General features: G+C 48.3%; 1 protein-coding gene across 23 annotated transcripts in view; it reads left to right on the forward strand.

The window, feature by feature from the left end:
- KALRN (kalirin RhoGEF kinase) overlaps positions 1 to 26,991 on the forward strand; it is a 735,103-nt gene that overhangs the window by 254,928 nt on the left and 453,184 nt on the right. For all 23 annotated transcript variants that reach the window (XM_066240737.1, XM_066240739.1, XM_066240742.1 and 20 more), the window contains exon 6: positions 24,757 to 24,879. In XM_066240737.1, the coding sequence (XP_066096834.1) occupies positions 24,757 to 24,879 (123 nt within the window). The remainder of the gene's footprint in view (positions 1 to 24,756; positions 24,880 to 26,991) is intronic.

Below are 26,991 nucleotides of genomic sequence, written 5' to 3' on the forward strand. Positions count from 1 at the left end.
CAGGCCAACCGAAAGGAATGGAGATTTTCCCTTGGTTCTCTTCTGAGTAACTATGCTCCGCTGAGGCTCCAGACAGGACCCTGGGCTGAGAGAAGATGAACTAGATGACTTTCCACTTGCTAATTCCTTGACATTTTTTATTGTTAAGTGAGAAGCAGGGGGACAGGGAGGCAGAGAGCCAGACTCCCATATGTGCCCCAACCGGGATTCACCCGGGAAGCCCCCTACAGGGTGATGCTCTGCCCATCTGGGGTCACTGCCCCACTGCTTGGCAGCTGAGCTATTTCAGCACCTGAGGACCTGAGGTGGAGGCCGTGGAGGCCATAGAGTCATCCTCAGTGTCTGGGGCCATCTTGCTCGAACCATTCGAGCCATGGCTGCAGGAAGAGGAGAAAAAGAGAGAGGGAGGAGGGTAGAGAAGCAGATGGTCCCTTCTTCTGTGTGCCCTGACAGTAATTGAACTTGAGACTTCCACATGCCGGGCTGATGCTCTGCTGCTGAGCCAACCAGCCAGGGCTTCCTTGACATTTTGAACCTTGCTAAAATGGTTACTTTTCTCTGTGTGTGTGTGAGTGTGTCTGTGTTGTTGGTTGGGCATTTAGGCTATCTAAAAAGATATGACCAAATGTTGCAGAATAGGATGGATTCACAGCTCAGCTCTTCTGTTCCTTTCGGGGTATAAAATAAGAGTGGGCATTAGGGGAATAAGTTTTGGGAACTTCGGAGACACCTGTCACTCTGCTTTGCATTATAGCTAAGAGTGTATTTGTTTTAGTCTCCTGCAAACTTGGGGACAGAAACACTTCCTACAGTCCACCTAAGAAATATGTCTATGCATGGTGATGTTATTGGGTATCTATGCAAACAAAATAATGTTACTTTCCGGCTACTCACTGTGAGAAGATATTTACAGGGCCCATAGGGTGGAGGGCATCGTGGTGGGCAGCAGGGCACCGTGCTGAGGGTTATGTGCTTATTGGTTTGCTGTTTGCATGTCCTGTTAACCACATTAGCAATTCAGGATATCCCCAGGATGCCATGTCACTGGGCAAAGTATCCCTTGCTGTTTCCTACCCTCTCCCTCCAAGGCACAAACAGTTCTGGTCACTCCTTAGGGCCCAAAGTAGGACCCAAAGTCTCATCTTGCCTGGGGTGGCGAGAACCTGTGGGGCCAGTTGCAGAGAAACCGCACTGCCTCCCCTCCTGCTGGCCCCTGGCCCACGGCCTCTTCACTTCACGGCCCAACCCCACCCCTCCCAAGCCAGCAGTGAGCTTGGTCCAGAGTCATTTGTCAAACTGAAGTGCCATTGTAGTAATTATAATAAATAGTATTTTTTTGAATGTCGGTTTTTAAAATGTTCTCACACTTCTGGCCTTAAGAGATTTTCTGGTCCAGCCCTTCCTTTTACGTAGAAAACTTTGACCCACCGAAAGTCATCCATCATGGTGGGTCATCGCTTGGTCTCCCATACACTTCGTGTGGCAAGCATGAGTGTGTCATTTTCCAGCTTGGAAAGCTGAGACTTGGTGAGTTTGGGAGGTGCGCTTGGGATAGAGACAGGTAGACAGCACAGGAAGGTAAGTCTTCTGCTCTGAGGCTGCCGCCCCCACCCCCAACACACACACACCACCCCCCACCCCTGATCTTGCTCTACCGGAGAAAAACGTACATGCCAGCAACCTAGGAGGTAGCTAGAGGGGCTGGAGAGAAAGGGAGGGTGGCGTCAGCTGACCTAGGTCCTAGCTGTGGCTGTGGGGCGTGCCAACAAGTCTCTATGATTCAGTTGCCCGAGCCCTTTGTGTTGGGGGGGGGGGGGGTTCAAAGAGCTGTGACCTTTGGGAGCAGCCAGAAAGGCAAGGTTTTTATGGTCAGTTTGTAATTTCCTGCTTTTTTGGGGAGAAAGGCCCCGGTGCCCTCTCCTGCCCTCCCTTCTCCTACTGGGACCAAAACCAGCGCCCCTCCAGCCCTGCCGACTGGGCTCAGGGCGAGGAAGTGTGTCTGTGTTCCACCCCAACTCAGGACACCGTGTCCTGTATTATTTCCAGCCTGCAGATCCTGGGAATCTCTGCTTACTTTTTCTCATTTCCTCCCCTTGAACATTAGAAACGTTAGATTCCAAAAATAATCCGAGTCACAATGTTCTGCAGGCTGCATGTGTGAGTGTTTTCTCCCAAAGCTGTTTTTCTCCTTACGTCCTTTCTCCCCCTGCTTTCTCCCTGGCCTGCACTTTCAGCCCTACTGTCTGCTGGTCGCCAGGCCTGCACCGGGGGTGTGGGTGTGGGAGCCACCGGAGGAAGGAACGCCAGGCACGGGAGGCCTGGCTCCCTCTGGTCTCTCAAGAGGGCTACAGGGGCCAAGGCCTGAACTGTTGTATGTGAATGGCCTGCATCTGTGGCCTCTACTTCTGAATGGACCCCATAGAACTGCACTCCCCAGGGTTAGCCCTCATAACCGAGAACGTGAACACTATGTTAACAATACTTTGCAGAATCCAAGTTGTCACATGACTCTGTCCACAGCAGTTTAGGAGAGCTAGGAATAGTAGGTGCTGATTAGTGATGGAGTTGTTTGAGGCACAACTGAGAAACATTCATTTGTCAATAGACATTGGGGGTCTACTATGTGTCAGGTGATCAGCTAGATGCTGGGAACCGTGTCTCCCAACCCCCAGCGCTGGATGGGGGCTGGAAATAGTGTAGGGAAAAATCAGTCTCAGTGTTGATGTGATTCTGTTAGAACTAGTAACCACTCCAGGGGTTAGACCCTGGTTAGACATCAAGGTCTCTGTTCCTTCCTTGGCAGGAGTTAGGTTTGGGGGGGCTAGAGCATATGGGGGAGAGAGTGGGGAGTTAGTCCAAGAAAAAAGAAAGCCTGTCAGCTCCACCCAGGAGGGGAAGTGGAGGGAGTGTCTTGCGTCCCTTTTTGAAGAATGAAAGACAAAAAACAAATCGACTCTCCAGGGGAGTGGGCTTTTTCAAGATTCCTTTCTAGGCATTTACTGTGAAGAACTCACCTACCTCTTTCCCTTCGCCTTCTGCCGCACCCCGCTGCACCCCTTCTCCCTCTCCACTGTGACCTGGCTTCCCCTTGACCTTGCGCCTCCCACAGCCTGTGCTTCCCACCCTTTCGCGCATCCATTCTCTGCACCAGCTTCCCTTCTGCGTCCTGCTTCCCTCCAGGGTGGAGCTATGGGAGAGACCGAGGGTGGGTCAGGCCTCTCGTGGAGGGCGGGCAGCGCGCAGGCCAGAGCACGGGTCAGGCCTCTCGTGGAGGGCGGGCAGCGCGCAGGCCCGAGGGTGGGTCAGGCCTCTCGGGGAGAGCGGGCAGCGCGCGGGCCCGAGCGCGTGGGTCAGGCCTCTCGGGGAGGGCGGGCAGCGCGCGGGCCCGAGCGCGTGGGTCAGGCCTCTCGGGGAGGGCGGGCAGCGCGCGGGCCCGAGGGTGGGTCAGGCCTCTCGGGGAGACCCGAGGGCCAGCAAGGCTTCTGGAAGGAGCACTGACTCTGCACCACAGAGGCCTGGGTTTGAATCCCAGCACAGTCGTTCCCTCGCTGACAGGCTGTCTGTGGCCGGTTTACCTTCTCTGAGCAGTTTTTTTTATCTGTAAAATGTAGACTTTAATGCATGTCTTAGGACTGTGGTTGGATTTTTTAAATGTATGTAAAGCATCTGTTAGGCCCAGAGCCCAGTAGCGGTAGGGGTGTGGAGACAGACCTGAGCTGGGTCCCACAGATGGGATCAGGAGTGGAGCGAGGCCTGGGGAGGGAGGGCGTTCACAACGAGGATGCTGAGCAGACGGTGGGCAGCCTGTGGCAGTGAGCGTGGAGGCGAGGAAGGGACCTGGTGCCCTGAGCAACCAGGAAGGGGCCCTGGGGAAGACCCACTCAGTGAGTATGAGATACGAGATCTGCTGCTAGTCAAAGGAAAAGGCGAGATCTTAGAACACTATTGCTGAAGAAAAGCCAGTTAAATAAGCGCCAGATATTCGCTGGGGCCAGGCAATTGGAAGATGAGCTATAATCAGGACTTCCCGTGTGGGAGCGTAGGGCCCTGGCAAACACAGAGCCGCTACATGGGGAGAGTTCTCTGAGCCGCCTGTCACTGCTATGGGAACAACACAGATGGGGAAACACTGAGCCGAAGTCGGGGTGCAGGGAAAGGGAGAGCATGGCAGCCCCAGAGTACAGGAGGCTCTCGGAACACCCCCTGTCTGATGTGACCAGAGCTCAGGCTCTGGGAGGGGGGTGCCGGAGGGTGAAGTCCGAGTTGTGCACATTACCAGCCGTCACAAGAGAGGGTTAGAAATCCAGTCACACCATTCCCAGGGGAATGTGATGAGAACTAGATTCTGATGAATGGTTCAGGCCCTGCCAAGAGCATCTTAGAATACTGGGATCTTTGAATCAGTCAGGGGGTCTAATCCTCACCCCAGAGCAGAACTCCCTTCCAGCCTCCTGCACTGACACACACTCTTCTAGGCTCTGCTGAGCACGTGCGGGGGTGAGGAAGCCACAGCTTTGTGCAGCCGCCTGTTACACAGCACCATGTGTTAGACAGTCCTCCCGCAGGGCCAGAGGCTGCCTTCTAGGAACTTTCACTGTGTGGTCCCCCAGACTGGTCTCTTCCTTCTCCCACAGGGTACTGGTCTCTTCCTTCTCCCACAGGGTACTGGTCTCTTCCTTCTCCCACAGGGTAGCCCTCCGCTGACTCCGCAGCCCTCACTGACCTTCCCAGTCTCTTCTGCTCCAGGTGAACTCCCATCAGTTCTTCTGGCCGATTTTCATTTGGCTGTAGGCTTGGCTCTTCAATTCAGCCTTCTTGCAATAAGTTTTTCAAATATTATAAGGAATGGGGAAGGGTCTACACTTCTTGATCCTACTTTCACAAGTGAGAAAATGATTTCTTATAGCTCAAGTTAGTCTGAAACTCCCGGGTATTTTTCACCCAGAGAATTATTTTCTGTCATTCAAATTGAGGCATTGTCTGGTAGGTGAACACAAGAGGACGGCTTGTCATGTGCACGCATAGAGAACCTTTTCCTATGTAACTATTGAGTTGATGAGTTTTTGGTGCCTGAGTTAGGTGTGCCCAGCTCAGTAGCAGTCACTGTTCTTCAGGGAAGAGCCTCATTCCAGGATGTCCACTGTTCCAGTCCCATCCCTATGTCCCATGACTCTCCCAAGCAGAGACAAAGTTTCATGGTCTTGGATAGGGTTGGAAGTAAAACCCAGGATAAAACATGGACAGTGTTGGTCAAATAAGTTTGTAAATATGATATATAGGTTTGCTCGCTAATAGTTTTCATTGGATATAAGGGGCAGGCTGTAAGCAGGCAGGGTTGTTATACCCTAAGGCTTAGTTTTAAGACTAAGCCTTTCCTATCCTAAGTGACTTTATATCAGAGACTTCCTTGTTTGTATATTGGATTCAAGGTTTTTATTTCTACACTATAAAATGGGGTAGACCGGGAGCTTGCTCTCTCTCAGTTCCTGAGTTAGCATTAGAGAGGAGAGCAGAGAAAGGCTACGTGGAGGAGAGGAGAAGCAGCCAAGATGGCGGAGTGCTGAAGGAGAAGCCAGTTTGTGCAGAGTTTGTGCAAAGAGAAGGAGATGGAGAACAGAGGTGAATAAAGCTGGTGAGGTAGGAATCTTTGATTCTAGGAAACTCGGATAAGTCAGTGGCTTTGGGAGCCCTGAATGGAAAGGGAAGTGTTTTCACTGTGTGTATTTCTTGTGTTTCTGGATGCCAGGTGCAATCTAGGATTAAAAGGTAATGGCCCACCAGTTCTTGGCTCTGTTGTTTCATTACCATCTTGTCCAAATCAAATGCGAACCTGCATGGGCCAGGCAGCTGTGATGGTGGCCGTAGATACTGGCTTTACAGAGAGGAACATTCATTTCCTTGGGGGGAAATCGGCCTCTACTTGAATCTCAGCAAGGTTCTTCCCCACATCCCCATTCCGTGTCCACCAAGAAACTGCACTGTGTTGCCCTGTGGCTCACCTCCAGCCCTCCTTAGAGACCCTTTTCCAGGATGAGGAAGGCCTGCTGTGGGGACAGTTGCTGACGTGGTGAGAAAAGACACGCCCTTTCTTGGAATAGAGAAACAAGGGACGTTTGTTTTCTCCGTGCAGATCAGGTGGACTGACTGGTTCGACCTCAGAGTGGCACTTGTGCCCCAGGAGACCTCCCTAGGGAGCTGACTCTTGTCATGTGGTGTCAGGTGGGGGTGTGACCCGAAGGACCTAGGATGGAGAGGGAGACGGCTTGGGCATTCAGCCCCCATCATCAGGACATCCTCTTCTGCACTTTGCACGGTCCCACCTTGTCATACCTTCGTCTACACCACCCTCCCCCCAGTCTGCCCACCAAAACACTCCCCGAGCCCAGTGTCCAGCTCACGGGCTCCTCTCCCCACTCTTCCCTGTTGGAGGATGTCTCTCTCTCCTCTGGGCATTTTTCTTCTTACTCTCATCCAGCTCGCTCAAATTGGCCCTGTGCCAACCCATCTTGTATTGTAGCTTTACGCCAAATGATGATACATCTATGCTCAAAGGCCTCATTCCCCCAATTATATGGCAGATTCCTGGTCAAGGCCTGTGTCTTAGACAACTCTGTGTTCCCCCAAGGCACAGCCAGTGCCAAGTAAAAAATGGACTGCGGCACAGTCTGTACTCAGTAGGCTGCCTGGGGAAACAGAACTTTTGTGAGCACTCTGAGCCGGCACAAGAGCGCCACCTACTGCTGAGTGGTGGTTTCAAGGGACGTGGTGCTCATGCTCTCTCTGGACTGGGGTTTTAGCAAGTTTCATCTGCAGTGGAGAGATGTGGAGGCGGGGATTCCAGTCCTGGGGCTTTTATACTAATCCAAGTGTGAGCAGATGGGGTGGCAGTGGGAAGGAGAGGGACAAACCCTGGAGACACTAATGGGGAGAAAGTGGACCGGGTGACCAGCCAACGATGTCAGGGAGGAAGGAGAGCTCAGGAAACTACTGGCCTTCACATTAGGATTGTGATAGCAGGAAGGGAGAAAAAGGAAATTCCCCAAAACATTTGGAAGAAGGTTGGATAACTAAATTAAACTCGTATTTTAATTTCTTCTAAGACACAGAAAAGTGAGAGAAGTGGTGATGAAGGTTACTAAAAATGTTCCCCCCGAGTTACCTGGTTATTGCACATCTGTCCTGCTCTTGTGGTCAATGGCACTATCCAAATGCAGGAATTCACCTTAGTCCTCTGGCTAAGATTATTTTATTTTATTTTATTTTATTTTATTTTATTTTATTTTATTTTACAGAGACAGAGTCAGAGAGAGGGATAGATAGGGACAGACAGGAAGGAGAGAGATGAGAAGCATCAATCATTAGTTTCTTGTTGCGACACCTTAGTTGTTCATTGATTGCTTTCTCATATGTGCCTTGACTGTGGGCCTTCAGCAGACCGAGTAACCCCTTGCTGGAGCCAGCGACCTTGGGTCCCAGCTGGTGAGCTTTTTGCTCAAGCCAGATGAGCCTGCGCTCAAGCTGGTGACCTCGGGGTCTCAAACCTGGATCCTTGCATCCCGGTCCAACGCTCTATCCACTGTGCCACCGCCTGGTCAGGCTGGCTAAGATTGTTAAAGAAACGGATGTTTACCTTGCCAGGTGGACTCAGTGGGTAATGTGTCAACCCAGTGTGCCAGAGGTCGCGGGTTTGACCCCTGGTCAGGGCACACAGAAGAAGCAATCAGAGAGTACATAACTAAGTGAAACTATTAGTTAATGCTTCTCTCTTTCTCTCCCTTTCTCTCTCCCTCCTTCCCTCCCTCCCTCCCTCCCTCCCTCCCTCCCTCTCTCCCTCCCTCCCTCCTTTCCTCCTTCCCTCCTTCTCTCCCTCCCTTCTTCCTTCCCTTCCTCCTTCATTCTCTCCCTCCCTCTCTCCATTCTCCCCCTTTCTCTCTCAAATCAATGGGAAAAAAAGAAAAACAAGAAAGAAATGGAGATTTTTGACAAGTGATTGAGCTCTTTGTTCCAGAAGTCCTTCTTAAACTCCTGCAGTGGGTGTCTGCCAGCTGGGGCCTGGGAGCTGGGAGCACCTCCTCCTGCAAGTGCCTGGGCCTGGCTCCCACGTGGCCCTCTCCTACCCAGAGCCCCATCACTGAAGCTGCTGCTAGAAGAGGGGAGAAGGGGTGTGGGTCAAATAAGTTTGCAAATATGATATGTATGTTTGCTCGCTTATAGTTTGCATTGGGTGTGGGAGACAGGCTATAAGTAGGCAGGGTCCTTATAGCCTAAGGTTTAGTTTTAAGACTAAGCCTTTCCCACCCTTTTAATACTAAGACCTTCTCAACACTAAGCTTTTCCTCACACCCTTGACTGTTGCATGATGTGGGGTGGTGCACTCTTATGAGGAGTCCCATTTATGCCTCAGATAAGTGGCTTTGTATCAGAGACTTCCTTATTTGTATATTGGCTTAAAGGTTTTGATTTCTACACTATAAAATGGGGCAGACCGGGGGCTCTTTCTATCTCAGATCCTGCCATCAGCATTGCAGAAGAGAAGAAGCCAAGATGGCGGAGTACTGAAGGAGAAGCCAGTTTGTGCAGAGTTTATGCAGAGAGAAGAAGATGGGGAAGAAGATGTGAATAAGGCTGGTGGGGCCTTTGATTCTAGGAATACTCGGATAAGTCAGTGGCTTTGGGAGCCTTGGATGGAAAGGGACGTGTTTTCCCACTGTGTGTATTTCTCCCCCGCCGAGTGCGAGCTAGGATTAAAGGTAATGGCCCACCAGTTCTTGGCTCCATTGTTCCATTACTGTCTGTCTGAATCAAATGCGAACCTGCACGGCCAAGCGGCTGTGATGGTGGCTGTGGCTACTGGCTTTACACCGTACAAGGGGGAAAGAGGAGTGCTACCTCTCTTCCTCAGCTCAAGGTCAAGCCCACCTAGTCCAGACCCCTTCCAGCACAGCACCTGCTCCCTCCTCTCAGATAGGGACTCCTGAAGGAAGGCCACCTCCTACTTAGCCCATGTGAAAACTTTTCCCCAGATGTGCAAGGGATTGGCTGATTTTAGGGTGCGTGGGAGGACTGGCTGCGAACACCCAGCAGACACTTCGGTTTTTGCAGTAACAATAATAGTTACTGTTGACTGTGTGCATCCTGTATGCCAGGAACAAGCCATAGCTCATCTACATCAACTTGCCAAGGGCCACATCTCAGTTTATGCCTAAATTTAGCTATGGGAGAAAGTTGGGCACTCTTTTCTTAGCTTGGATTAAGTAGGGTTCGACCTCTTCAATTCTACATTTCGGGAAGTGAGTGAAGCACATTCCCTCACTTTGTTCCTGTAAGTGTTTTGTCAGTATTTGTAGTTCAGATGGAAGGAATTTGGCCCCTGGAGTCAATGTTCCGGGGCTGCCTGGGCTGACTCCTGCCTTGGTTGGTCCTGCATCTGGGCTGCTTGACTTGCTGGCTCCTGGATGACCATTTCTTCCCCACAGGGGGATGTGCGTATTGCCAGTGCTGCCAGGGGTTCAGTTCATCCAGGCAAACAGACTGGGAATGCAAGAACACCCCCCCTTATTTAAAGTCTGAAAATACTTATATTAGTAATGGACTTGGTGAGACTTCATTACATCACTTAGCATGAGGAGGGCAAGAGCGAAGAGGGAGGCCTTTTAGGCCCAACATGAGCCTGTGCATCTCCAGGCAAAGCTGAGCAGCAGCTCATTTTCCAGGATAGGGTGTGATTTTAGCATGAAGTTTTGCAGCCTGGGTTTCTCTAATCAGAGAGCAGCTCCTCTTTTGTGACTGCCAGCTTACCCTGTCTGAACCCAGAGAAGTGGAAAGGAATCAAGTTGAATTCAGCACCTACTAGGTGTCATACACTGTGCTGGGCACCTTTCATAAGTTGTCCTGACCTCCTCCTTTATATTTATCTTTTTGGCCCAGACATTGAAGGGTCTGTGAGAGAAGGGAGTGGAGGAGGAAAGGGGGGAGTAGAGGGAGGCAGAGAACCCTTAGGTGGTGAGAAGTCTGAAATGTACTAGTTGATTTTGTGAGATCGGGGCTGGCGTGGACTCCCCTTTGCAATGAGATAATGTCTGTCTATCTGAGGGCCTCAGTGTAGACATCCAGTTCAAGGTTAAAAGTGAACTGACCATGTCACTGCCCTTCAGTGCCTCCCACTGTGTCTGAAGAAAGGCCCAGTTCTGAGGCTTTTGACCTTTGTCCCTTTGTGAGCTGGCCCTCCCTGTGCCTTCTCATCTGCTCCCACACTCACTTCCTGCTCTAGAGCTCTTTGTGCCTCCTCGACTCCAGGTTGTTGTGAGCATGCAGGCCTTTGCTCACGCTGTTTTCTCTCACTGAGATGCCCTCCTCATCTACATCTTCTTCACCCAAATCCTGCTGTCTTTCAAGTGTTAGTGAGCTGTTGCCACCTTCTGGAAGCCATCCGTGTTTTTCTCTACCTCTACCACCTAATTGTGCCAGGTGCTCCTCTGCTATACGCCCTTAGTATATACACTTTTCATAGTACTTTTCACACTTAATTGACAGAATAGTGAATACATTTGTCTCTCTCACTAGACTTTGACCTTAATCTTTATCATCGATTTCTAATTCAGTGTCTGGAATACAGTGGATGCTCAATGAGTGGAGAAAATATTATGTGAAGCATCACGGACATGACACTGTATGAGGATGCTTTTGCCTACAAGACACAGAAACCTAGGCTTTGTTGCACTGTTCTATCTTTAATCCATTTTGTCCCTTTCCCTCCTGTCTTTTTTAAAATGTTAATCATGCCTGACCTGTGGTGGCGCAGTGGATATAGCGTTGACCTGGAACACTGAGGTCGCAGGTTCGAAACCCTGGGCTTGCCTGGTCAAGGCACATGTGGGAGTTGATGCTTCCTGCTCCTTCCCCTTCTCTCTCTCTCTTTCTCTCTCTCTTTCTCTCTCTCTCTCTTTCCCCTTCTCTAAAATAAATGAATAAAATCTATAAAAATGTTAATCATGGTTATTTTGAAAGTCTTAATCTGCTAATCTGTAGCCTGATCATCTGTGGATCTGTTTCTACTGACTATTTTTATTTTTATCTATTTTATTTTTCTCTGCTTCTTCACATTTCTAGTATACTGGATACTAGATATATATATACACATATATATATATGTGTGTGTGTGTGTGTGTGTGTGTGTGTATATATTTGTATAGGCTCTTGATTAGGTTATCTTTCTCTAAATACTGTTAAAATATTGTTCCGGAATGCAGTTAAATTATCGGCAGATCTTGATCATGTTGAGCCTTGGTTTAGTCTTTGCTGTGGCAGATCTATTTTCATCTTTTCAATAATCACAGGGGGTAGTCCTTATTCCTAGGGTGTGGTTTTTACTCCTACAGCCTGATCTTTCTGGGCTCCCAACTCAGTGCCTGGAGTGATCACTGAAGTCTCTTCACACTAAGCGCTCCCAACGTTTCCCCAGCGCTGTGTACCTCTCTAATTTCTCTTTAGCTCTCACTATCCTTCCCTCTATTCTTTGCTAGATATTCTGGAGTCTTGCCTTGCATGTGTATAATTTAAGATTTGCCCAAGGACCTGAAGGAAATTTTAATGAATATTTTTAGGGCTCCTTTTCTTAACTCCCTCCGATTCTATCACTGAAATTCCAACCACTTTAACAGCTCTTCATGAACTCTGATCTCTGGCTTTTCACACCCATTAAGACTGCTGCTTTCTGCTCAGCTCCTCGTTTCCTGCTCCACAATTTGGAAAATCCTGTCAAGGAGAGAGCCAGGGTGAATACTGGGCTTACATGAGTGATTACCTTCCTTCAAGGGCCATTGGTCTGTTACTTGTTTATCAGTGCTTCAACTGGTTTATAGATGGGTTAGATCTGATACCAGCCACCCGAGTTGGACAGACCACAACTCTCCATATATTTAAATAAAAATTCAAGTTCATCAGAATCACCTGGAGTGCACCCACTGAATCAGTATCTCAAGGGTAGGGCCTAAGAAACCATATATATTTATTGTAAAGAAAACACTGCAGATGGTGCTGAATGAAAGTTTGTGGTCTTCTGTGGTGGGTGCTGGAGTAGTGACTTTGGAGAAAAGAGAAATCAGTATGGGCTCAGTTGGTCAGAGAAGGCATGAAGAGGAGGTGAGACTTTAATTGTATTTCGAAGGATAGGAATAATGTGGATATTTGGGTGTGGAGCATTTCATGAGGGGAAAGACTCATGAGCATAAATATGGGGGTGGCAATGAGTGTGGTATGATGTGTTTGCATGGCAGTGAAGGGAATGTGGCTGGAAGGATGCGTGGTGTGGGATGGTGGTGTGAAATAATAGGGTCAGGACAATTTGGACCAGTCAGGGAGGAAGACGGCACCTTGAATGCCAGAATAAGGAGACTGAATTTTGCACTGCAGATGACAGAGAGCAGCAATCATTTTGTGTGGTGTGTTTTTTTATTTTTATTTTTTTGACTGAGAAAATGACATGGTGAAAGTGGTGTGCCGGAGCAGTGGATCCAGTGGGGGCAGATGGCTTGATATAAGGGAGACAGCGGAGTCAGGGAGACCAGTAAGGAAGTGGTTGCAATCATCCAGGCAGGAGGCTTAGAAGTGCGTGGCCGCAGTGAAGGAAAGTGAAGGGTATATTTCAGCGTTATCTGAGGAAAGAAAGAACAAATGGGGCGAAGATGTGGGGAGTTGGGAGAAGGTGACGATCTTGTGGAAAAGCTGTAGTAGCCGTAGATGCTGTGGGGCAGCGAGGGCACGTTTGCGTGGAGCCCATAGTCGCCATGTGACTAGGAAGAGCCGGAAATGTGGGTGTGCATTTGGGAGACAATTTGATAGTGGCTTAAAAGCGTGGACTCGGGATTATACAGACCTATAGATGTGAGTTTTCAACATGCTGTTTTGAGTTTTTATTATGTGACTTTGGCTGAGTTCTTTAATCTCTTTGAGTCTGTTTCTTTAACTAGAAAAAGGTGGTGATGATCTCTCACTAATTGGGCCACTCTGAGGACTGAGATGATGTGTGTGAAACCCACTGTGCAGAGGGAACCTGGCACGTATTTGTTCCTGTCGGTTATCTGGAAGCGAAGGCTAGAGGGCATGCTGGAACAGAGGAAACTGTATGGGATTAAGGTTCAGATGGACACTAGATTCTATACTTACCTTCATCCCTTACAAGCCATGTGGTCTTCAGCAATTTATGTCCCCTCTTTGTACTGAGTTTTCAGCGTGTTTCAGATGGAACGATACCTTCTTTGTAGCATGATAAGGACTACGTGAGATAACCCACAGAAGTATAATACTTGGCATGGGGCCTGGCACATGGAACAGGAAATACTATTTGTGTTGTTGAAGTTGTGAGCCTGGGTGGACTTTCAGATGGACAGAGACTGACGAATAAAGAGCAAAGGACTGCTGGCCAAGTCTCAGACTGTCACAGTAAGGGTGTGGAGGACAAGAAAAGAAGCTGTGAGGAGGCAGCCAGGAAAGTGAAAGTAAGTTTGGATAAATCGGTGTAGGACTGGAGGGTTGATGAGCTTTCCAAACCAGAGGGTTCCTGTTGTTTTTGTCATGCTGGGACCAGACGTGGTGTGTCAAGGATGAGTGTGTAAGTGTGTAAAAGTGCTCTTTCTCCTAAGAGGATTTAGTGTTGGACAGACCTGTCAAAGCAGGAGGGAGGAGCTCATCATGTCTGCAGCCAGATGGCCCACCCCTGAAAATAACCTTGTTAGAAGGCCAGCGAGAGGGTAGAATTTCAGAAGGGGCTGCATAGATCAAAGGGAGATGCGCTGAATGAAGAACAAGGAGAGGAGAAGGTCGGTGTTCACTGTGGTTGCAGACTTAAGAAAGTAGTAAAGATAGGACCTAGTATGGGTTACGAGGAGAGTGGGTGGAGGAAGAACCAAGGCAGCAGGGCAGAGCACATTTCTGAAAATTTGGCAGTGACCAGAAGGATAGATGGAATGAAGCTCTGAGCACAGTGAGAGGTGGAGACACAGGGTTAAGAGCATCAACACTGGAACTAGGACTCCTGGATTTGAATCTCGGCTTGGCCACTTATTAGCTGTGTAACATTGGGCAAGTTAATTAACCTCTCTGTGCCTTAGTTTCCCCATCTTTAAATATGGAGATGATAATGTTGGGGTTAATATTAGGGAGATAATTATGAGGTTATTAAAGGGATTAAATGAGTTAACATATGCCAAGTGCTAGAACAATGCCGGCACATTGTGAGCATGCAACAAACATTAGCTGCTGTTACCATTATTGTTGTTGTTACTCTTATCATGACTGCTGTTATTGAAACTGAAAATAAGAAAGGAGGATGGAGCCTGACCAGACAGTGGCACAGTGGATAGAGTGTCGGACTGGGACACAGAGGACCCAGGTTCGAAACTCTGAAGTCACCGGCTTGAGCGCGGGCTCATCTGGTTTGAGCAGGGCTCACCAGCTTGAACCCAAGGTCGCTGGCTTGAGCAAGGGGTCACTATTGTCTGCGGTAGCCCCCGGTCAAGGCACATATGAGAAAGCAATCAGTGAACAACTAAGGTGCCACAATGAATTGCTGCTTCTCATCTCTCTCCTTTCCTATCTGTCTGTCCCTATCTGTCCCTCTCTCTCTGTCTCTGTAAATAAATAAATAAATAAATAAATAAATAAATAAATAAATAGGAGGATGGAGAAGGGAAGCTAAGGAGAGGCACAGTACTGTTGTATTTATAGTTTGGCTCTGAAATATGGATGCATCACCTATCAGGTACTCCTCCTTAGACTCCACTAAGTGTTCTGACTCTCTTGACTGCCTTGGGCCACCTTTGGCATGGATCTACACAGGATGACGTAAGATGGGAACCATGGCTTACCGCCAGTCTCTGTCCTTGCGCAGTCAGCTCAGGCACAAGCAGACACGATCCATGGAGGGCAGCTACAGAAGCTGCCATGGCTCAAAAACTCCATATCCCACAGGAGCCAGTATCTCTTGTAACGGCTCCATTAGCACAGCTTCCAGGGTCCCTGCAGTGGACATGCTAGCTACAGGTCACCCCCCTCAGGGAAGCCCAACATGTGGTGTCCCCATCAGATATTTATAGTTCATTGTTAGTCCTTCCAATGAGGTATACTTGACCAACTAGGGAGTTTACCATAGACACGTTTAGTAACATGTTGACACACACTGTCTTCATCTGTTTGTTAATGAAGATCAGATTATCATGCAGAAGGGGAAAGGGTTTTGTTAATCCCTTGCTCACAGTGGGACATTTACCTGTTTTTTGTTTGTTTGTTTTTTGCGCATTGTGACACCTTAGTTGTACATTGATTGCTTTCTCATATGTGCCTTGACCGCGGGCCTTCAGCAGACCGAGTAACCCCTTGCTTGAGCCAGCGACCTTGGGTCCAAGCTGGTGAGCTTTTTTTTTGCTCAAACCAGCTGAGCTCGCGCTCAAGCTGGTGACCTCGGGGTCTCGAACCTGGGTCCTCCACATCCCAGTCCGACACTCTATCCACTGCGCCACCGCCTGGTCAGGCCATTTACCTGTTCTATAGAGAAACTGGGACCATTCTTGTTGTGAGCAACATCCTAAGATGTTAGTCTGGGGTTTGGGGATTTGGGTGGAGAGGGTGTGAGAAACATGGTAGGGAATCCATAGCATCTCTACAGGTCAGAGACACAGCCTGGCCTGTGAAATTGTTGGGTGACCGGGCTGATTCCTGAGGCTGCAGTGATGAGGTCTCCCAGGTAACCGGGCCGAGCCATCATCCTAGAGCAGCTGCATTTATGGCGAAAGATAAAAATGGCTTTTCTTTCATACAGTACATTAAAGTATGCTGCCTGGCATGCCAAAATCCTGAAGGAAGACAGGCAGAGCCCAGAGAAACTCACCCCTCTCGATAGATACTTATTGACCCTAACAGTCTATCGGGCATACATCCCAACCATCTTTTCTATCTATAGATACCAGTGGGCAGGTGGTCTCAAGAATTCTGGGAACCTAGAAACTAGGTTCACATTTTGGGATCCTATGTTCTTTCCTCTCTCTTTTCTCCACTTTGGAAAAGCAGGAAAGCTCAATCTTAGGAGAGTGGATAATTGAATACCCGAGTCAAAGGGGCTTAAGAGTCCTGGGCCAGAACATACACACGGGGTCTGTGTGTTGCCCTGTTTGCACAAGAACACGTGTCAGTCAGCCTTCACAGGAAGCAGAATTGTAAAGCGGGCAGCTTGCTTTTGGTTCCCACCCACTTCTTGTCTGGGGGCTTCTCTTCTGTCTGGGGCTCCTCTGCCACCCCATTTTTGGATCTCACCCCTGGTTGTACTTACAAAGGGCCTTGCTTTCTCACTGAGCTATTTCTTATGTAGCTCTTTCTATATTAGAATAAACTAATTCCAAGCGGGGTTGCACGTATAATGCATTTTAATAGAACCTGTTCTGAGTGAAAAACTGTTGAGAGCCAAAGGGGTAGAGTGTCTACTGTATTTCCCCAGGTGTAAGATGCACTCTTTTTTAAAAATTTTGGGGTCTAAAAACTGGGTACGTCTTAGACAGTGGTTGTATTTTTTTTACTTGCATTTCCCACTTTTTCGTGCCTGCTTTTTGCACTCATTGTTGAAGACAGTGATTCGTCATCAGACACAGATGAGGACAAGCTAATGGATGGGAGTTTTGACAGTGATGAGGAGTTGTATGAATTTTATGATGGATACAACTTGAGTTCCATAACTTTATGTAATACATTTCTTTTTTCAAATTTCGGGCCCCAAGATTAAGGTGCGTATTCTGCATGGGAGCCTCTTACACATGGGGAAATACAGTAACAGTGAAGGCGTTGGGATGCCTTAGAGAGGATAGGGAAGCAAGGCCGGAGGGAGTGCATCCCTGGCCAGGCCACACAGGGAGGGCAGGAGGGCACAGGGAAAGCCCTGAGAGCACGTGCAGGTTTCTTGAGTCCTGTGTGGGCAAGGGCACTGTAATGCCAGTGGCCAAGGCCAGGCAGGTTCACATTGGATTCAGGCAGACAGTTGAGGAACTTCAGAGCCGGAAAGCCTCAGGCCATTCCCGTTTATTGAAGGCTCACAGAGATGAGCAAGCAAATAAGCAAAGGAAAACCACTTTTTGCAGTGAAGGGCAAGGGATAAGGAACACTGCCCCTCGCGGTGGCCGTGGCGGTGGCTGAAGTTATCAGAGAACCACACCTCGCGGTGGTGAGAGAGCAGTCTGGAAGAATTGTCACTAAGGGAAAGCACTCATACATTTTTATAGAGACACACACATGGCTTTCTGCTATGTGCTCATGCACTAATCGTGCAAAGTGCTTGCAGCCGGGAAACCAGTGAGCAAGCCTAACACAGCTGTTTTTCCAACAGCTACCCACACGGCCCTGAGTATATGTCACTGTGGAGGCGGTGGGAGGATGCGTGGGTGACTCTGCTCTGTGCAGCACCCTGTGGTTGCTCTGAGGGTGCATCTCCGAGAGGGTCAGGCTGTGGATGTGTTTGTGTCTGAGCTGCAGGCGTGAGTCCCAGTAGCCCATGGCGATTTCTCAGTACAGTGAACCTCCTGCAGCTCTAAATCCACACCTATCGTCTGTTCTGTGCTGTAAGTGAGAACGCTGGGGAACTGTGTGCAATAGGATGTGCTTGCTCTATGGATTTTAAAACCTGTTGGGTATGGCCTGACCAGGCAGTGGCGCAGTGGATAGAGCGTTGGACTGGGATGCAGAGGACCCAGGTTCGAGACCCCGAGGTCGCCAGCTTGAGCGTAGGCTCATCTGGTTTGAGCAAAAGCTCACCGCCAGCTCGGACCCAAGGTTGTTGGCTCAAGCAAGGGGGTCACTCAGTCTGCTGAAGGCCCCACGGTCAAGGCACATATGAGAAAGCAATCAATGAACAACTAAGGTGTCTCAATAAAAAACTGATGATTGATGTTTCACATCTCTCTCCTTTCCTGTCTGTCTGTCCCTATCAATCCCTCTCTCTGTCTCTGTTAAAAAAAACACACCAAAAAACCAAAAACCAAAAACCAAAAAATACCTGTCAGGTAATCAGCACTTAATAAAGCATGAACCATCTTCTTGTTTGACTCTCCCTACTACTCTGCTAAAGTTGAAAGAGTGTAAATTACCCCCCATTTTATAGATAAGGAAATCGAGGTTCAGACCAATAACCTAGCATGTCCAACTTTTACAGCAGAACCTGCACTAGAACTCGGGTCTCCTGCTTGGAGCCTCTGTTCTCTGCGCTCTAAAACACGTACACTTTTATTGTGAAAGTGACTGCACATCAGAATTTCAGACATAACAAGGATTGCCTGCAAGGAGGTTGTTAGTACTCTGTAGGGCACGGGCTCTTATGAGTGTATAAGCAGGGGACAGGGGACACGGGATATTAGAATGTTCATATTTAGGCAAAGAAAATCCATTGGTTTTCTTCTGTCTTCTAAATTCATCAAAGCTGAGTATGAGCGACTTAAAAACCAATATAATCTGTAATTACAGACATTATAAAATACTAACAGTAGGTGGTAAGGTGGTTTGAAAGTTAAAAGTCTAAGTGAGATGCCATTGCTAAATTTGGCAAATGAGGAAAATAAGCCCAAGATTCCTATTTAATATCTTTGCTCTGCGAAACAGTTTATGCTTCACTAAGAACAGAATAATAATAACCTTTTAGCTATCCCCATCTTTAAAAGAAAAGGGGAAAATGGTTTTTGTTATTTTTCCTAATTTGCATTTAAATAGATTCTTTTTATCACATTTGTTATACATTAAGAATCAAGTTTTTTATATTTTCACTGAATTTTAGCCAACATAAAAAAATTAGTTAAAAGCAAAACATGAAAATGATAAAAAGGCAAAAACCCAAGTAGGATGTATATGACATCTTAATTAGAGAAAAGTATGTTGGTTTGCAAACAAAGAGAAAAAATTTTATTATTTAGACATGAACTTTCCTCTTAGAGGAATTTTGTTATATTACATTTTGTTAAACCTACCATTTGTAGCTTCTTAAAAAAAAAGATCAGAATGTTTGAAACCACTGTAGAGATACAATATTTTCTTTAGATCTTTGGGTCAGTCTAGTTCAAGTGTCTTCCAGAGAGCCCGGTTCAAATAGCTCAACTCAAAATGTCCTAGCCGGAAGGGAGCTTAAAAAGCATCATTTTGTCAGGAGATTAGCAACCTGAGAGCCTGTGGCCAACTCACTCATGTATTCATTTATTCATTCACTAAGTTTTTATTGAGAGAAACGGGGCTGTTTACATCAGCTGGCCCCAGGTACTAATGAGGCAGGGGTGAGGAGAGAGGAGGAGCCTGGGTGTTGGAGAATGACTGACCCCATGTGAGGGACAGCACCTTACTTTTCAGCTGGAGTCCCGCAGTGTTCTGGTGGCTATGCCAGTCATTGAGGGGTCACTGCCCATGGAGCCAGACAGAATGGAGGAGGCAGGGCAGTGTCCCAAGGGCCTGGTTCAACAGCCCCTCAGTGAATGTGCATTGGGTATAATAAATTAATTCCAGACCCTGGGCTTCACTTCTCTGCCCTTTCCCATCTGTAAAGTGGGCCTGAAGGAGGCAGTGAGATGAATTGTTTTTGTCTGGCTATCATTAATGTCAGTTTTCTCATTGACATGTTTTTATTCAAAACTTTAAAAATGTGCCTGACCAGGCAGTGGCGCAGTGGGTAGAGCATCGAACTGGGATGTAGAAGGACCCAGGTTCGAGACCCCGAGGTCGCCAGCTTGAGCGTGGGCTCGTCTGGTTTGAGCAAAAGCTCACCAGCTTGGACCCAAGGTCACTGGCTTGAGCAAGGGGTTACTCAGTCTGCTGAAGGCCCGCGGTCAAGGCACATATGAGAAAGCAATGAATGAACAACTAAGGTGTTGCAATGAAAAAACTAATGATTGATGCTTCTCATCTTTCCGTTCCTGTTTGTCCCTATCTATCCCTCTCTCTGTCTTTGTAAAATAAATAAATAAATAAATAAATAAACAAACAAACAAACAAAACCTTAAAAATGTAAGTTGAAGTGATGAATATGCCTTCTGATCCAGGAGATCCAATAAAACTGTTTTTATTTTGAGTGAAAAAAAAAAAACAGCATTCTATAAGCTTCCAAATTGAGCTGATGGTTTTCCAGGATGCTTATCGCCATTCTGAGAACCACTTATCTTTTGCAAATGAGAAGTCTAGAAATGATGAGACTTGCCCATAGTCCCCTGGGTAACTAATGACAGAGGCAGGCTTGGAACCAGCTTCGTCCTCACCTAACTCGACCCCATACACGCACATGCGTGCACACATGTGCACATGCATATATGCACACAAACATATTGTCTCTCTGCACCAGTTCCACTGAATGCAACAGAAATAACAATGACCCTTGCCAATAGCCAGACTAGCAAGGGTGAGAATTATATACCATTAGGCAATAGACTCAGGCCCAGAGCAGACTTGAGATAGTCCCGAGTTTCTGATGTCACGTGGTACCATCTGGTCCCCAGAGCAGGTCTTGTTCCCTCTTCCTGAGACATGTGTCACCTCTATGGAACACTGCCTCCAAGCTGACTGTTGGGCAGATAAAATGTATTATGCTCACTTTGTTAAAGATAACACGAGGAGGCCATCGCCCAGGTGATATTAATGTGTGTTGGGGTGGGCTAAAGGCAGGCAGAATCCTTTAGCCTGGGGCTTGGTTTTGGGATTAAGCCTTTCCTACCCTTTTTGATGTAGGGCGGTACAATCCAATCATGCCTCAGAGGGTGACTTTGTATTAGAGACTTCCCTGTTTTGTATATTGGATTAAGGGTTTGGATTTCTACACTATAAAATGGGGACGGAATGAGAGTTTGGCTCTTGGTTCCTGAGATTAGAAGAGAGAGCAGAGGAGAACAGAGAAAGGCCACGTGGAGGAGGCCAGGAGAAGCAGCCAAGATGGCGGAGTGCTGAGTGAGATGCCAGTTTGTGTAGAGTTTGTATCTGGGATAAGGAAAGGAGATGGGGAACAGAGGTGAATAAGTCTGGTGAGCTAGAAACCTTTGATTCTAGGAAACTCGGATAAGTCAGTAGCTTTGTGAGCACTGAATGTGACTGGGTTTTGGAGCCCAGTGTGTATTTTTACTTGCCCGCCGGGTGCAAAGCTAGAATTAAAGACTATGGCCCACCAGTTTTTGGCTCCGCTGTTTCTTTGCCGACTGTCCGAATCCAATGCGAACCTGCATGGACCAGAAGGCTGCTGTGATGGTGGCCCTGGCCCTGCCTCCTGGCTTTACACTGACCTTGCCCAGAATGCCTAGCCACCGGAGATCAGCTCGTGCACTTCAACGTGGAACGGAGAATTGGTGGAACGGTATAGGCTCAGACCCCATTCTGTGAGAAGCCCATTCAGTGAGGTGCACAGTTTCTCTAGGACTCTCCCCTCTGACATGTCTTAACTCATGGTTCTTACTGCTTTCTACTCTAACGGGCTGTGTTCAGCTCTCCTCTCTCTGTAGTCCAGCAGAGACCTGGCACTGGGCTATCTAATCATTCTGGGGCTAGCATGTTACTCCTCTGCTTATTTTCATATCTAAATAGCATTTAGCAGAAAATAAAGGGAAGGTCACTTCTTGGCCACTGAGATAGCCAAGAGTGTATGTGGAGTGAGCTCTTTTTATCACAATTTCCAAGGACTTTGGGCACTTCGGATTTTCATTTACTTTATTGATTCTTTGGCTAATAAGGAAAAGAGATGAGAAATTATTTTAAAATAGGGTTGAGAGGCAGAAATTTAAAGATCATAAGTTACAGAATGAGATTCCACTAAACTCCTGGGGCACTTGTCTTCTTTTCCCCCTGGTCTTTAATGATAACTTAAAAACAAAACAAAAGCCCTGCCCTCGCGTCTGCAGGGTGTCTGCAGGGTGGGGCTGGCTGTGGCCGGCAGACCCAGGCACGCACACGACAGCCAGCTGCGCCAGGAGCCCCAGCTGAAACATCGCTGACTCTTGCAAGTGAAGAATGATACTTTTGTCCTTTATTACTTGTACAGGTAGGCAGAAGTGATGCGGGCAATCCAAAAGGGAGAATCATCTCCAAATCATGCACGTTTGCCTTCAGAAGGCGATGTTTTTACATTTAAGTGTGAGTTGTCACAGCCTCAATGCCTCTCCCCTAACCTCCTGACCCATAAATCTAACTGTCCTCAGGGCACCTCCAGTTGAAACTCTCATAAGCCTTTCAAACTTGACACAATCTTAAACTGAATCCGCTGCCTCCTGCCCTCAGCTTCTTACCCTTTTCTTTAGGTAGCACGTGCAGTGGCAACTTTTCGTACAGGGACCCAGGGTGCCACCAGACCCCTGGCTGTTCTCCCAAGCTCTTCCTTGCCTTCCCTCCCCAAACAGCACTGAGTCCTCAATCTGGTTCCTAGTGGAACTCAAGTTGGCCCACTTCTCCGACTCCACTGCCAGGCTCCTAATCCAGGTTTCCAGGTCTCACCTTCTCTCACAAGGATTGCTGTAGCAGCCTCCTAACCATTCTCTCTGCCCTGTCTGACCCCTTCAATGTACATCCCACCTTGTTATCAAAGCTCAGGTCACACTTCACGGTTCACCTTAAAACCCTTCACCAACATCTTGCTTCCTATAGTACGTGGTCCAGGTTTTTGAAGCCCGTGTCCAGGGCTCTGCATGGTCTGCCATCCCATCTACATCCAGGACAGCTGAAGTGTGTTCAGAGCCCCGGACACCCTGGGCTGCCCCATAGTCCTTTGCTCGGAGCTTGCATCCTGCTCATCACCTGGCTAAGCCCTACCTGAGTGAAGGCTCAACTAAGGTGTCAGCTGCTCTGGGATGCTGTCTCTGTTCTCCCCACCCCGACACCATCAATGTGAGGAGATAGACCATACTGGCATTTATATCTTGATCGATTGTTGTTTTTTTCTGAGTTGCAATTTTAATCAAGTCATTTGTCAAGTTGGACTAGTATTGTAACTGAGTCTATCTCTGCACTCCACAGTGGCCTTTAAGCTACTTCAACTCAAGAACCACATTTCAGTCATTTTGCATTTTGTTGCCTTAGTGCCTGGCACACAGTGAGTATCCCTTAGAATGTTGGTTGAATGTAACTGAAACAGTAAATTCACTTCTCTGTTCAAAAGGAACCAGTGAGTGTGGCTGCAGTTGTGCTTCCCAGAAAACCGGTGTGGCTTTGCGGCATCTCAGCTCCTGTGCTCAGCCTCTGCGCCTGAGCTGCGGGCCACGGCCCTTCCCAGACTGGAGAGGGACCATTCCCAGGACAGGGTGCTCTTCTCCAGAGATTTCACACCTCTCCTGGCTGTATCACTTGACTGATCTGGGCAGAAAATGACAGAAAAGCCAACTTAAATAGGCTTGAATAATAAAGAGAATTTCTTGACTCGGGTACTAAGGAAGTCCAGAGACAAGGTGGAGATCAGGAAGGCTCTGTTAGCATGCTGCCTGTGTTTCCTGCCATTAATTTGGCTGCATCCTCTATCTGCCCATTGGCTTCGCCCTCAAGCGGTCAGCAGAGGGGCTGTAGCAATGTGGGGCTCAGGGTCACAACTTCCAGCAAACCTCCCCTTGTGTTTTATTGTACTGAATTGGATAATAGTCCTAGTTTTAAGCAAATCCCATTGACCAGGAGTGGGGAAAACAGCTGTGTTAGGCTGCTCACTGGTTTCCTGGCTGCCAGCACTTTGCACGATCAGTGTGTGAGCACGTGGCAGAAAGCCACATGCGTGTCTCTATGAAAAGCTATGAGTGCTTTCCCCCAGTAGTGATTATCCCAGATCGCTCTACCACCAATGCAAGATGCGGTTCCCTGACTCCCTCAGTTGCCACCATGAGGGGCGGTTTTCCTGATCCCTTGCCCTCCACTGCAAAAGTGGTTTTCCTTTGTCTATTCACTTTCCCATCTCTGCAAGCCTCCACTAAACGGGTAATGTCCCGACACTTTCCTGCTCTGCAGTTCCTATACTGTCTGCTTGAATCCAATGTGAACCTTCCTGGCCTTGGCCACCAGCATTACACTGGGAAATGTTATTCATTGATTGGTGTCCTGAAGAAGGATAACCCTTGAGTGCTCAGGGCTCCTCTGGAGCTGGAGCTGGGGTTCTGGTCATCAACCTTTAAAGCATGTGCACTGCCTGAGAGAAACCTAAATGGTTCCAGAGGAAAATGGCTCAGCACCCACTGTGCCACGCAGTACTTACGCTACCTGTAAACTCTCTGGTTCCTGATGGGTTAGAGCCGAAACCACAGACTTCTGAGTCCAGGTTGCTACCAGAAAGTTGATTCAGTTCAGAGTCAATATAACAGAGTATGTGGTTGGTCACTGTGTACGTGGCTTGTTACTATGCCCTGTTGCTTTTAACAAGGCCTTTCTCCTCTACTGAGGCAGTAGGGAATAGATTAAGTCTCCCAGCGTGTCCCCTATCACCTGTCCCTAAAGCATGCATGGGGCCCTTTTGAGGCTTTCTAAAAGCTTTTACGAAGGGGAAGAACCTAAGGATAGTAACTAGTTTTCACCTGCATCTCCCTCATTCTCTTAGGCTCTGTAGAGACACAGAGGTCCTTTGGCTACACGTGGTGCTCTCCTGGAAAAGCAAGCTGTGGACCACCCTACTCTGAGAGTGAGGACTCATTCTCACTGGGAACCAGCGGAAGGCTTTTCTTTTTGTTTTCTGTAGCCCTGAACCTTTTGCACTGTTGGTCCCACAACCTTTCTGATTACTCTGTATGACCTTGTCCCCTCTAGATGTTCGACTGGATAAGCCACAACAAGGAGTTGTTCCTCCAGAGCCATACGGAGATTGGAGTCAGCTACCAGCACGCTCTAGACCTCCAGACGCAGCACAATCACTTTGCCATGAACTCCATGGTGAGTAGGGGACCAGCTCTCAGCTCTGCCCCTGGGGGCAGCAGAGTGGTGAGGGCAGGGGACTGGGGAGAGGATGAGAAGGGGCTGGAACAGACTTCCAACCCGAGTAAGAATGAAGAACTCCAAATCTGGGGATCCTTTAGCATCCCGTTTGCCAGTGTGGGGACATGTGCAGGACATGTGGCCAGCCAGCTGTTCTGGAGTAGACGGTGGCCCCATTTCTGCCCCTGGACTCTGTTTTACAAGGTGAAAGGAATGTGCCCAGGTTGTAGAAGGCATTAGCTCAGTGCAAGAATAGAGGGGAGAGTCACCAGTGTCACTCTGCTAACTTAACCAGCTAGCCTGTGCGAGACACCGAGCTGGGAGGGGGAGGACCTCGGGCCGTGGCACGTGGGAAAGGGTTGAGTGAATTGGGGCTGTTTAGACTGGAGAAGAGGAGCCTAAGGGGACACACGATTGCTACCTGCAGATATGTGAAGGACGACCTTGGAGAGAGGAGGGTGACATTGCTTTGTGTTGGTCTTGGAGGCACAACGGCCTGGGGGTGAGCAGTTGGAGTGGGAGTGAGGACATGACTCCATGCGGTGGGCTGCATAGGAGATTAGTGAGCCCCCACTATGGGAAATGTTCAAGAGACACTGAATTCAGAGAGTGCTATTTGCTAGCTGCGTGGCCATAGGGAGTTTACCTCTCTGTGCTTCGATTTCTTCGTCTGTAAAATGGAAATAATAATAGCTACCTTTCAGAGTTGTTGTAAGGATTCGATGAGTTAATTGTAAGGCGGTTGGAGCTGTGCCTGCAGTAAGTTAATAGTAAATATTGGTATAATGATGAAGAGGAGGAGGATTGTGTAGAAGTCTAGTTCACATAACATCTGTGATCTCTCATAAAACTGATACTTTTAGGATACTATTTTTTCCATGTTATTGCTCCAAGACTTCATTTCAAAATCTTGCCTGCCCCTTGAACCTATTTATTGTATTTGAAAGACCTGCAACCTAAGTGTGCCTCTGTCTCCCCTCTGCCAGCTCTTCCTACTTGTACTATCGATCCAAAAGAACAGCCTTACCGTTCCCTGTATATCTGAGCACTACAGACACCTTATCATTCCGGCCGGTGATGCTGATAGGGGAGCAAGTGCTAGAAAAACATAAACATAGGGGATCACAGAGTCCAGGAAGGAAGACAATTTCATTTTCTACCAGGTTGTTTTAAATGTGCTTCACAGGGAACTTAATGTATCAAAGAAGAAATAAGAAATAACTCTGGCCTCAGGTTGTTCCATGTCCAGTTGGGGAGATAACACGGACAGTCAGGTGCAGCTTGACACACACCATCCTCAAGAGATGCTGGGTTAACTGCGAGCCTTAGTCCTGGCCAGTTGGCTCAGTGGTGGAGTGTCGGCCTGGCGTGCAGGAGTCCGGGGTTCGATTCCTGGCCAGGGCACACAGGAGAAGCGCCCATCTGCTTCTCCACCCTTCCCCTCTCCTTCCTCTCTGTCTCTCTCTTCCCCTCCTGCAGCCAAGGCTCCACTGGAGCAAAGTTTGCCTGGGCGCTGAGAATGGCTCTGTGGCCTCTGCCTCAGGCGCTAGAATGGCTCTGGTTGCGGCAGAGCCACGCCCCAGATGGGCAGAGCATCGCCCCTGGTGGGTGTGCCAGGTGGATCCCCGGTTGGGCGCATGTGGGAGTCTGTCTGACTGCCTCCTCGTTTCCAGCTTCGGAAAAATACAAAAACAAAAAACCAAAAACCAAAAAAAAACTGCGAGCCTTGAAAGCTCAGTGGTTTAAGACAAGGGTTTGTTTCTTGCTCTTACCACCTGCCCATCGCTGGCTGATGGCAGCACTGCTCATCACGGTCACTTGGGGGCCCAGGCTGAGGGCAGCCACCGTTGCCTCACCAGATGAAGCATGTAGCCAAAGCACATGCTGCCTCTGGAACCCTCCACCTGGAAGTGACACATGTCCCTTTCACTCATATTTCATTAGCCAACACCAGTCTCACAGCCACATCTCACTTCGTGGTCGAAGTGGATGGGCCTAGCACACGTCGGGGAGGAGAGAGTTGGGTATTTGTAAAGAGTCCTAAGACTAGCACAGGGAGTCATTGCAGGA

This window comes from Saccopteryx bilineata, chromosome 8 (assembly GCF_036850765.1).
Source record: "Saccopteryx bilineata isolate mSacBil1 chromosome 8, mSacBil1_pri_phased_curated, whole genome shotgun sequence".
NCBI classification, from domain to species: Eukaryota; Metazoa; Chordata; class Mammalia; order Chiroptera; family Emballonuridae; genus Saccopteryx; species Saccopteryx bilineata.